At 35.0% G+C, this 13,372-nt stretch overlaps 1 protein-coding gene across 1 annotated transcript in view; it reads left to right on the top strand.

The window, feature by feature from the left end:
* Positions 1–13,372, top strand: part of LOC309623707 (cadherin-10) — a 128,876-nt gene that overhangs the window by 95,367 nt on the left and 20,137 nt on the right. The window contains exons 5-7 of the mRNA XM_082380807.1: positions 1,784–1,971; positions 3,289–3,542; positions 7,725–7,861. Of these exons, the coding sequence (XP_082236933.1) occupies positions 1,784–1,971; positions 3,289–3,542; positions 7,725–7,861 (579 nt within the window). The remainder of the gene's footprint in view (positions 1–1,783; positions 1,972–3,288; positions 3,543–7,724; positions 7,862–13,372) is intronic.

Below are 13,372 nucleotides of genomic sequence, written 5' to 3'. Positions count from 1 at the left end.
GATTGGGAGTGGTCTTCTCAATAAAGTTGTTTTCAGTAAGGTCATTGGTGAAAGCTTCTGGGGGTCAGAGTTGAGCAGTCACCTGAAGGAAGAAAGTGAATGAGCCATCTGAATATCTAGGAACAGCTGTTTCTAGCAGAAGAAATAACAAAGGCAAAGAGAGCCAACAAGACAGTAGCTAAGGAATGAATTGAGAGTTGCATTCAACAATGTGTTACCAGAGATTAATGGAGAGAAAAAATGTACAAAAAGAATTTAAAAGTACGCATTAAGTGACTAACCAGGGTGTGGTAGAAACTGAGTCTTAATGATGTCTCCTAGAAAAGGACTTTTCAAACTGAGCAGATATAGATGCCTGTATTAGTTTTTTAGGGCTGCCATAACAAAGTACCACATACTGTATGGTTTAAACAATAGACATTTCTTTTCTCACAGTTCTGGAAGCTGGAAGCCCAAGATCAAGGTGGTTTCTTCTGAGGCCTCTCATTGGCTTGTAGATGGCCATCTTCTCCCTGTCTTCACATGGGCTTTCCTCTGTGCCTGTCTGTGTCCAAATTAGGACACTAGTCATGTTAGATTAGGGCTCACCCTAATGTTCTCATTTAACCTTAATTACCTCTCTAAAGATGTTATCTTCTAGTACAGTCATATTTTGAGGTAGTGAATGGGAGTTAGGGGTTCAACATAGGAATTTTGAGGGCCATAGCCCCCTAAACAGCACATAATAGACCCATTTTCTCAGATTTGATAAATTATGTTGTGATTATTTGAGGGTCGTGGGGGGGGGAAGAATTTTATGTGAGGGAAATAGTATGTGAACTATAGAGATATAAGAAATTAATTTTTGACAAGAAGGCTTTGAAAAGTCCAGTTTGGTGCAGATCTTTCCTGGAAATGACTAACAGAAAGACACATTAGGAAAGATATAGTCAGGCAAGAGCATGACTAGCTAAGAGGTCTGGACTTTATTATGTATATTAAGGAGAATTACTTAAGGCTTATGAGCAAGAAGGTGCTCTAACCAGAAGTGTCCCTCGGGTCGATTAATCTGTCAGTAGCATGTAGTTTATGATCAGGTACTAAAATATAAATCTCATTATCAGGAGAGGTTGTTCATGCTGAAGTATGAGTAGGTGTACCAGGGGCTTAGATAAATTCTTGTTTTGTTCTGAAATGTAAGGGAATTGGTCAGAATTTAGTGTTTTTACACTGACACTGTGAAGGGCATCTTTGTATTTCTCCCACAAAGTATCCTTTGTGTCTCCTGTCACAAATAGAAGTGGGATTCTTCCCCACTATGGCTGATTTCATGGAATTTTGTAATGTTCTGCCCTGCAGCTGAAATAAACTGAGCAGTCAATAACTAAAAACAAGAAAAGAAAAACAATTTAAAAATATGTTCACTGCAAAATATAAATATTCACAGTATATTCTGTGATTTGTTGTGATTGTATAAACACACACAGGTACATATGTGCACTCAAAGCTGATATCTAGTTACTTGTGCAAATGCAAAAAAAGACAACATGCTCATTTTAAAAACAGAACTCCTGATACAATTAGAGATTGGGTCTCACTATTTATAATAGGCACAGACCAAATCCCCCAGATTCCCACTTTTTGTGTTCCTAGACTTTATATTATCCATATTGTGTGTATTCAACTTATTAGTCAACATCTAATGTAGAGTTTAAGATTTATAATATTCTCTCATACACATTTTACCTTGGAATACTCTGTTGAGAAATCTCTGTCTCTCTCTTCTTTTCTGTAATCTTTACAGACACCATCCATCTTCGAGTTCTTGAATCCTCCCCAGTTGGCACATCCATTGGAAGTGTAAAAGCAACTGATGCTGATACTGGGAAAAATGCTGAAGTAGAATACCGAATTATTGATGGTGATGGGACTGATATGTTTGACATCAGAACTGAGAAGGACACACAGGAAGGCATCATCACTGTGAAAAAGGTGCAGAACAGCAATAGATATCATCATCTGACTGTTTAGGAAGTAGGGATTTCGATATGTATTATCCACTCATGCTCTGTCCATTAAGAAATATCCCTACCATATTCCAATGTAAATGCATAAGTATGAGAGACATAAAGCCAAAGATCTCCTTGAATGTTTTGACCAAATGTTTTTGTTAATTAAAACATGAAACCTGAGATTTTACAAAATTTAAAAGGCAAGTTAATATACATGTGATTGTATTTCTGAGCCATGTTAATAAAAGCCCCTTATTAACATCGTTTCCTTAAAAAAATAGTTAATAACTAATAATAGTAATATATCATCACAGTTGGAGGCATAAAAAGTAGCATGCCATCTATCCAGATGTATGAAGCAATAATTAGAGTTGCTAATAAAAAGAGACAGCATGGATTGGAAAATAATTTCATTGTTCACATTTTCCCTTCTGCTACATAAATTAAACTTTTCTGCTAACATATGCTCAGTGATATGATTTAAAGGTAACTAGTTTTTTATTGTACATTCAGTACCATCCTTATAAGAAAAAATAAGGCCCAGTAAAATTTAGGTCCTAATGAAATGTCCTGAACACTCTATTTGCATAAAGTAAACATCAGTTAATCACGGAACTCTCCTCAGAGGCTACTGCGAAGTTCAAGGTACACAACCACTTTTAAACAGACAATGACCAGCAAAGGAGTGACTTACTTAATATTTAAGTTCCTTTTTGTTTCATAATGTAACGTAATTACCAATTAGCTATCAAAATTTTTCTCTTTACCCAAGGTTTTTCTTATTTTCAATGTTTCATATAACTGCTGAAAAGTTTTGTATTAGTCTTCAAAATTTCATCAAATTTATGTAGTGCCATGAGCCTGTTGAATGGAATGGAAGTATCACAACATATATTTTAAAAGATTACTGAATTTTTTACTTAGAAAAACTTAGCAGTAGCCAACACAGCACACATACGTACACACAAACACACACACAATCCACCAGCCCACGTTTTGTAATGAGTTACCACTATATGAGACAGGTCTTAATATCCTTTTCAATTTTTCTAAGATTTAAAATCTCATTTTCCTATGTTCTGAAATACTACATTTTAAGTACATAAGAAGTAAAAATTGAATTCTACCTGATGTGTAAAGATTATATATTTTCATTAATTTTAATTATTTACAGTTTATAAACAACTTGACAACTCAACTAGGCTTTAAAAATCATACTGTAACTTGGAAGGAACATATAATTCAATTTCCCTCAATCTAATTTGATGATTTATTTACTTAATTATTTTTAATACAGCCACTTGACTATGAGAGCCGAAGGCTTTACACTCTGAAGGTTGAAGCAGAAAATACCCATGTGGACCCACGTTTTTATTACCTAGGACCATTTAAAGATACGGCAATTGTGAAAATCTCTATCGAAGATGTGGACGAACCACCTGTTTTCAGCAGATCCTCCTATCTGTTTGAGGTTCATGAAGATATTGAAGTGGGTACAATCATTGGTACTGTGATGGCAAAGGACCCAGATTCTACTTCTAGCCCCATTAGGTAATTATGATTATGCTTAGGATGAAAAGAAAGGGAATTGAAGTAAATGTAGAGAGCATGAAATTCTATTTAAAGCGTTTAATGCATTAAAAGATAGAGCTGTGCATATGTTGGGTGAGTACAAGTATTTAAAATAGTCTGTGTTCTGGGGGGCAGGCTATGCACAAATTTCATAGTTTGATTCAGTTTTAATCATGCCAACTGAAACTTGGCTTGTATCATCTGCCTGTCTCTTTAAGATATTTGTTGTTCTGACGCCTGGTACAGATAAAGGTGACTATTTCAGCTGTGCATTTGCAATGTAACAAAATCAATTTATCTGTGCTTTTGGGTTCTTAAATAATATGAGGTTGAGAGGAGTTTTAATAATTAAAAATTATATAATCATAACAATGTTACAATGTAGTTATGATTTTAGAAACTTCTATACTCCTGCCAGCAAAGGGGGAAGTTTTTTTGGTGTTCTTTTGGCTATATCAAAAAGTTCAGAACATTCTAGAAAGATCAGAGTCATTTCAAACTTTTGTTTTGCTTTGTTTTCTTATGGCACCTAAAAGCATATAAGGTGTGATAAAAACATACAAATGAGAAAGACAAAGTTTTCACTGACATTTGTTCTCTCATTTTAAAAAAGTACAAATATCTATATACAATATTCAGGCTCAAAATTTCTGCTCACTTTAAACTGTTAGTCCATCAATTGTTTTGGATTTCATTTGTTTCCTTATCCTCAGCAGACTGATTTTGCTTATCTTTTTTACAATGTGGGCCAGTCTAGTAGGAGTTCAAGTGGTTGTACAATTTCCAAGTACCCACTTCTCTGACTCCTAACTATGCAGCAGTGGAATATCAGAACCTCTACTTTTATGCACCATGTGACTCTAGCTCAAAGTTTAAAATTCTGTAGGTTCTGCCATATCATCAAGTGACTTCATATTATATATATATTTATATGCATATATATTAAATTATTATTTGATTTATATAATTTTACCTAAATATTTTCTTATAGTCACATACAGCATGACAGGTTACATATTGGCAGCCAAAACCTGCATATGGTAGTCAAGTACAGCTCCCATCTGTCAGCATGATTTTCCCATAAATGCCTCTCCCATCCATTTATCTTCATTGAAATTGCTGCATTCCTTGGATTTTTTTCCTTTAAAGCTTTTTTTTTTTTTTCTTGTCATTCATTCGGTAGACATTTATCGAACATACACTCTTATTCTTCCCCATTGAATACTACCAAGCATTCCCTTGGCAGAGCTCCTAACTGACTTTAATAGCCTGTGTTCTGTGTTCCTGGTTTTAAAATGGTCTTCTTAAAATAAAATATAATATTTTTTAAAAGTTCAGTTTAAATCATGGCATTATTAAGAGGCAATATATTTTTCCACACAGTGAAATAGATTCTAAATATTCTCATAGACTAATGGTTATTACATGTTAAAATATGTCTGTGGATTCTTTCTTAAGTTAAATTTTTCATCAGGATGCAAATTTCAGGACCAGGAGAAAATAATCCATTTATGTGTACTAAGCAACAGAATTAATGACTTCATTGCTTATTAATGACAGAGTCTAGCTAAGGTCGTTGTTGTATATTTGAATTTGTACTAACTTGATGTAGAAAAAGCAAATGAATATTTCTGGATGTTAATCTTGATAGACCATGCAGATTAAAAAGATGTATATATATATATAATCAAAGAGATAAAGTAGTTTTACTAAAGCAATGTATTTAGGGATGGATAATCAGATAATACTGGTCATGTTATAAACTGTCCATGTCATGTATTGTGGATGTTAATGCAATAATCAAAGGTATTTACCTAAAATATGTCTTTTGGAACTGATTTTTAAAATGAAAATGTTAGGTAATAAACATAATTTACTGATAGAGAATTGAAAAATAAACAGTTATCCCTTGAACAACTCAGGGATTAGGGGTGCAAATCTCCCCTCGCCCCCTCCCCACAGTCAAAAATCTGAGTGTAACTTTATAGTTGGCCCTCTGCATCCATGGTTCCGCGTCCAAGGATTCAACCTCAGATTTATTTATTCAATAAACACAGACTCTAGTTTATATTTTCTGAAAATATCTGCATATAAGTAGACCCAGGAAATTCAAACCCATGTTGTTCAAGCGTCAACTATAATTATATCAGGTTTGAAAAAGAACCAGGATCTCTCTGTATCTTCAAGATAATTTCACATAATCCTTTAAATTTTGTCACTAGCTTTTAAACTGAACTACAAGAAAAAAGACAAAACACACATAAAATGGATTTGGAAAAGACAATGATGCTGTATATTGATTTACATAATGCAACTTCCTGTCATATTTCTATAGAAATAAGGATACTTATCATTTGCCAAAATGCCAAAGAAGTCATTCAACAAATATTTGTGGGTCACCATGTCAGTTACTAATTTGTTTCTCAGGGAATGCACAGTCTGTTAGGAAAGAAGATTCAGTATGAGAAATAAGATTCATTGAGTATCTACTAGATTCCAAGTATGACGCTTGCTGTTTTCATGTTTGATTTCCTGTTCGAGATGTGAGATGAAATGAATTCCTAATACAATGTGGTAAATGGCAGAGATGATGGTAGAAGGTGCTTTAGGATGGAAGGGGACAAATAGCTTCTACTTCAGGTAATCATGGAACAGTCCAAGGAGGAGGTAAAATTTACATTGAATCTTTCAGGAGTAAAAGAATTTTGTCAACCTGGGATATAATTTGTGAATTATTCCAGGTACAGAGATACAATGTTTTGCTTTATCTGTGAATGGCTAAAGCATGTAGTTTAATACAAAACTAAATTCATATTGTGTTACTAGAGAGGGCTGGGGTTTATTAAGGAAATTTGTAAATTACTGGTCTATTCTACTTAGAATTGATTTAAAATAAAAATCTAAAATAAGCAATCCTCAAAAATAAAATCATATTAACTGTATCAAAATATTAAGTTATTCTTCTAACGCAATTTATTAAAAACCCTGCAAAAGATCATAAATTTCAATTGATCTTTGGAAATATTATAAAGGTTTGGAACACTAAAAGAAAAAAGTTTTATGGCACTTTCAAAATTATTTTGTGTTATTACTTACAAAATACTATTTAAAAATAATATTTCATATTTTGTTCCTTCAAATAAATGACAGTTGTGGCTTAGGAAAATATATGCCATAACTAGATATTACTCCTAGTTTTGTCATGTTTATTTTGCTTTGTTTTTAAAATTTTTAAATAGGGAACATTAAAGATAACTTGGGGGATTATGCTTGCTAACTCAAGAATTACGAAACATTTGTAAACAACTAGGATTGTGAAGTGGCAAGAACCACCAATGAGGGGTACAGCTCTTTTAAACCTTGGCTGACAACCCCCAAAATAATGGAACTTACCCCAACTACATCATCCTGATTGATAAACCTGTAGCTGGGCTTTGGAATGACACCCGACACAATGCCTTTAATCAATTTGCAGAATAGTTGGTTTTGTAATATATATACTAAGATTTAATTTGATACAAACATATAAAAACTCCTATCCCAAACTTTTCTATTTTTAAAACATTTATAGTTAAAATGTATACATTTTATAATGATACATGTGGGTAAGAAACCAAAGCTACCTGGGTATCATACTTTGAAGCTGCTGAACACCATCATAAATTGATGATCTACTACTCTGAGGGAACTAATGTTGTCTCCAATATTCTTACTGAAGACTTTACTAGTGGGAATGATATTTTGCATTTGATCTTTGTAATAATTCTTCAACAGAATTCTCAATCGCTAGGTAATGTCAGTTGGTAATGTAAAACTTGTAATTCCAAGTTCTGTGGAAAAATACATCAGGGTCAGTTGAATATGCAATAGACAATGATTTAATTAAACAAACATTCAGAAGACCAGCATTTGAATGCAGAACAAAGGTCAATTCAGGTCTTGGGAAGAGGTTTTGGGGGGATGGGAGAGGGTCAGTTTGTGTGTGTGTGTGTGTGTGTGTGTTTGTGATAAATCCATGACACAGCCTGCATCCTGGATCAGTACTATGTACTCTCCTGAAATTATTATATATCACTATATATGTGTCTTTGCATTTCACCATTTTCTCCTGCAAACCATCAGTAATGCTGCCGTGTATTTTTCTCTGCCCTCTATGTTCAGATTTTCCTTGGATCGCCATACTGACCTTGACAGGATCTTTAACATACATTCTGGAAATGGATCCCTTTATACATCAAAGCCACTTGACCGTGAACTATTTCAGTGGCACAATCTTACTGTTATCGCTGCTGAAATCAGTAAGATGAATTTTATGTATATCATATTTAGCATAATTTTAGGTTTTATTTTGAATTAAGAATAATTTCTTCTCATTGCACACATGAGTTGTAATTTCAATCTAAGGTTTTAAAAGGCTTCTCAACACCTGTAATTTTTTTCAATAGTTTCTATATATACTGAGAAATAGCTGTAGGCATCCACAAATCTACATTTAATATTAACTAATAAAAATGATCTAGAATTAGAAACTAAAGATACTCTCTTTGGGAGAAAGGGAAATGTATTAAAATTGTTACTTGGACGCCATGAATTAAAATCTATGCTAAAATGCTGGGAGTCCATTATTTAACAATAAACACAGAGATAGATATTATTACTTCCTTTTTACAGGTGAAGAAACAAAGGTATTAGTAATAAGAGCTAACACTAAACACTCGGTGAAGGTATTATTCTAAGAATTTTAAATGAACTCTTTCCTCCTAATATTTTTCTTGACCTTATTTAACAGAGAAGGAAATAAGACTCCAGGGATTTTAGTAACTTGTCCAAAGTCACAATGCCAGAAGTAGTAAAACTGGGATTTGAAACTAGTCATTCTGTTTCTAGAATGACTTAATTCTATACCAAATTTACGAAATTTCATCCAACTAGTAACAGACAGAGCCAGCATTCAAAATCATATCTGTCACTAATTGCAAAAGTTCTTATCCATACACAGGACTGACTACATAATTTTGAGAGCCTATTATAAAATGAAAGTATCAGGCCTCATGTTAAAACATGATTAAGAAATTTAAGATGGCAACACTATAAAACTCTTAGAGGAAAACATAGGCAGAACACTCTATGACATAAATCACAGCAAGATCCATTTTGACCCATCTCCTAGAGAAATGGAAATAAAAACAAAAATAAACAAATGGGACCTAATGAAACTAAAAGCTTTTGCACAGCAAAGGAGAACATAAACAAGACGAAAAGGCAACCCTCAGAATGGGAGAAAATTATTTGCAAATGAAGCAGCTGACAAAGGATTAATCTCCAAAATTCATAAGCAATCATGCAGCTCAATATCAAAAAAACAAACAACCCAATCCAAAAATGGGCAGAAGACCTAAATAGACATTTCTCCAAAGAAGATATACAGATTGCCAACAAATACATGAAAGGATGCTCAACATCACTAATCATCAGAGAAACGCAAATCAAACCTACAATGAGGTATCACCTCACACCAGTCAGAATGGCCATCATCAAAAAACCTACAAACAATAAATGCTGGAGAGGGTGTGGAGGAAAGGGAACCCTCTTGCACTCTTGGTGGGAATGTAAATTGATGCAGCCACTATGGAGAACAGTATGGAGGTTCCTTAAAAAACTAAAAATAGAACTACCATACGACCCAGCAATCCCACTACTGGGCATATACCCTGAGAAAACCATAATTCAAAGAGTCATGTACCACAATGTTCACTGCAGCTCTATTTACAATAACCAGGACATAAAAGTAACCTAAGTGTCCATCGACAGATGAATGGATAAAGGAGATGTGGCACATTTATACAATGGAATATTGCTCAGCCATAAAAAGAAACAAAATTGCACTATTTGTAGTGAGGTGGATGGACCTAGAGTCTGTCATACAGAGTGAAGTAAGTCAGAAAGAGAAAAACAATGTGTTAGTATATGCTAACACATATATATGAAATCTAAAAATAAAAAAAGGTTCTGAAGAACCTAGGGGCAGGACAGGAATAAAGACGCAGACGTAGAGAATGGACTTGAGGACACGGGGAGGGGGAAGGGTAAGCTGGGACGACCTGAGAGAGTGGCATGGACTTATATACACTACCAAATGTAAAATAGATAGCTAGTGGGAAGCAGCCGCATAGCACAGGGAGATCAGCTTGGTGCTTTGTGATCACCTAGAGGGGTGGGACAGGGAGGGTGGGAGGGAGATGCAAGAGGGAGGAGATATGGGGATATAGGTATATGTATAGCTGATTCAGTTTGTTATAAAGCAGAAACTATCACACCATTATAAAGCAATTATACTCCAATAAAGATGTTAAAAAAAAAAAAAAAAAGATGGCAACAGCAGAGCATTAAATAAGGGTGGGTGGGGCCCTTCTGAGTGTGAGGCCCTGCTCAGTTACACATGCCCATGAGCCAGCCCTGTCTACACACACAAACCTGTTCATGGTTTCTGATTCCTGTATTATGATATGTGCATGGAATAGAGCAACTGTTTGTTTTAAAAAGAAGCATAAATTAGGGACTGAATCATGGTAAAAAAGAAAAAAAAAACTAAGCCTATACATTTCAGATCTGAAAAACTAAGCTGAATCCACAAACATATATCAAGGTCAAGTTATTCAAAGTAATCATTCCAAGATTTGGAAAGCAGGGCATTGGGGCTGAATTACGAAGAGTCTCAGAAGGATGGAACCGGGCTAGACTGATCATCAGCAATGAACTTAATGCCTCAAGAGAAAGTACTAGATTTAACTTTTTCTTAAATCTGCCTCTGAAATATAGATTAACCCCACCATCCAAACAATCCAGTTTTTCCATAATGAGATATAAATAGCTGTGTCTCTCAGGGTGAACTGAAGAATTTTTGAGTTTTTCTTAAGGAAAGTTTTATTTCTCTATCTGTATCCGTATCACAATGTTTAGATGGGCCCGACAGGATCCAGTCTGATTACTCCAGAATCATGATTGTTTGTGCTCTCTGCTCGATTCAAGCTCCTTATTCAAGCCTAATGAGCTAGGAATTGCATTTTCTATTTCAGATACTTTGAGAAATTTAACTTCTAAAGCTAGTTGAAGTAATGACAATTCTGTAAAAAGCTAAGTCAATTATGTTCTTCTTTTTAAGAACTAAACCTACTTTCTGCCCTTAAATAAAATCAATCTGTGGAGTAACTGCTGGAAATGCCTACCTGCCAAGCCCCAAACAGTCAGGGGCCCGTCATGCTGTTCGATTATCAAATGGAATGAGGGTGAGAGGGAAACATCATGTAAGGAATTGTTTTCGCTAGATTTTAAACACTGGGTTTGTGGTAAGCGTGCCATACACCAAGTCCAGAGTAGTGCAGAATGGCCTAGAAATGTACTTCTTACCAATGTTTCCAGGCTCTGCCTCTAACAGTTTAATTCTACATTCATATCAGTGCATCCCATCGTATGGCAAGTATTACTCCAGGTAATCATTTAATGCACTATACCATGGAATAACTTCTCTTTTTCTTCTTTAAAAAGTATTTTTAAATCCCACGTGGAGAATATAAATCTAAAATTAAGGTCACAATCAGGGATTGTAAAACACATTGTTGTAGAAACCAATGAGTTCCTATAACCACATCTGAAAATTAAATTATAAGCATTGCAATATATTCTGACAACAGTAGAGCAAAGTTTATGACTGAAGGACTCCATTTTCTATACCTGCTTCCTCATTAGTAGAAATCCTTACCCTAAGTAAGTAGAAAAGATACCTCTTTCTAAAGCCTGGGATTTCTAGATAACGATTTATACTTTCTTCTTCCTGGAGGTATGGAAAAGCCTGTGAATACGTGGCATGGTTTTACCTTAGGACATACATTTTAAGATCCTTTGTTGCTCACACCTTCTCACTACAGTAGAGTTTGCTGGATGACCAAGAGGCTCAGGTGGTAAATATATGCCAGCTCCTATTCAGTATGATGCTTCCTTGGAAGGTTTTATATTTTTATTTATACGTAAGCAGCCGCATCTGCCAGTAAAATGATTAGTGTAAGCACTGTTTTTTGAATAGGTGACTCCAGGCCTGATGCTTTACAAAGCATGTTTATCCCTGTGGATTTAGCTTTTGATTTGAAGAGCCTTGAGTTATGTGTAAAGAAGCTGGAGAATCTCCATATTGTGTTAGGGAAGGGACTGACAATGCAGTTTTTTAGATGTGAAACTTTTCTGTCTTTCTTGGCTTCTGTGGCACAGTTAGAAACTGAATTGCTACCAACAAAAGAGTTATTTTTATGTCAAGACTTTGTATTGAAGGAAAACATTTAGCTTATGTCCACTAACTATAAAAGTAGGTTAAAGAGCACATTCTAGAAAATACAGAAGAATCATACCTTCCCACTCTTCCCCATAGCATCAAGTAACTTGGGGTAGTTGAGGATTCATTTGGAGGTGAACACTATGCCTCTGGGTTTTAGCAAGTTGTTTAGGAGTGAGGGAGGTAGGAAAATAGCAGAATAACATTTTTCTCATTTTTTTCTCCTCTCCTCACTTTTTCCCAAATGCACTCCTCTTGAGACCCACATGAATTGCAGGAAAGCTAGTTAACACATTTTTATTGTGTAGATGCTTTGCATGGCGAAAGATAGCTTAAGCTTTTAAGTAATGTAAGGAAATAAGATATGACAGTGGTACTTCCCTGTTGGCACAGTGGTTAAGAATCTCTCTGCCAATGCAGGGGACACAGGTTTGAGCCCTGGTCCAGGAAGATCCCACATGCCTCGGAGCAACTAAGCCCATGTGCCACAACTACTGAGCCTGCGCTCTAGAGCCTGTGAACCACAACTACTGAGCCCACGTGCCACAACTACTGAAGCCTGCACACCTAGAGCCCATGCTATGCAACAAAGACAAACCACCGCAATGAGAAGCCCACACACCACAACGAAGAGTAGCCCCTGCTCGCTGCAGCTAGAAAAAACCTGCACGCAGCAACGAAGACCCAACACAGACAAAAATAAATAATAGATAAATAAGTTTCAAAAAAGGAAGATATGGCAGTGATAATAAAGATGATCTTAATAACAATAGTCAACATGTATTGGTTTTGTGTGTTTACCAACAAACTGATACTTCGATAAGAAGTTTTCATGCATTAGCTCACCTAATTATTCAAATAACTGTATAAGATCAGAAGTTCTATTTTGATTCATTTTGAGTAAACTGAGGCATTAGAGACAGAGTGTAAACTGGCCAAAGTCACACAATGAATAAGTGGTAGACCTGGGAATCAGGTCAACTCTGTTTGACTCCAGGATCTATACTCTAACCACCTGATATACTAAGAAGTGAATAATATGCAGCAATAGATTAGCAAATATGAAATCAGAACCTGAGAACTGAATACATATGGGTTAAGAAGACTGAAGGAAGACTAAACAAGTGTTAAAGAGGAGATGCACTTTAAAGTTTCCCTTGAAAAGAGTAAAGTAAGGTAAATACACTTCAGATGGAAGTGTCTGCCTTGCTTCATACTACTCAGCCTTGTAAATGCCTCTGCCAAGTAATCAGTTCTTACATGTTATTTTTTTAAAAGGCTGATTTAATTATTTTAGTAACATTACAATTACATGGAGAGAAGGGAGGAGAAATAAATTCTTTTGAGTAGTGATATACTCCCTGTTTGTACCTGACAATATTTTTTAACCCTTGTATATGAAAATTATTTAGATAAAATTAGAAAATCAGATAAATTTCACAAGGGTAAATCAAATTATTCATAACCCATGTTGGTAGAGGCTATT

The sequence above is a fragment of the Balaenoptera borealis genome, assembly GCF_965194805.1.
Source record: "Balaenoptera borealis genome assembly, chromosome: 2".
In the NCBI taxonomy this organism is placed as follows: domain Eukaryota; kingdom Metazoa; phylum Chordata; class Mammalia; order Artiodactyla; family Balaenopteridae; genus Balaenoptera; species Balaenoptera borealis.
Note: the sequence above shows the minus strand (reverse complement) of the source record. Positions and strands in the feature narration are given on the sequence as shown.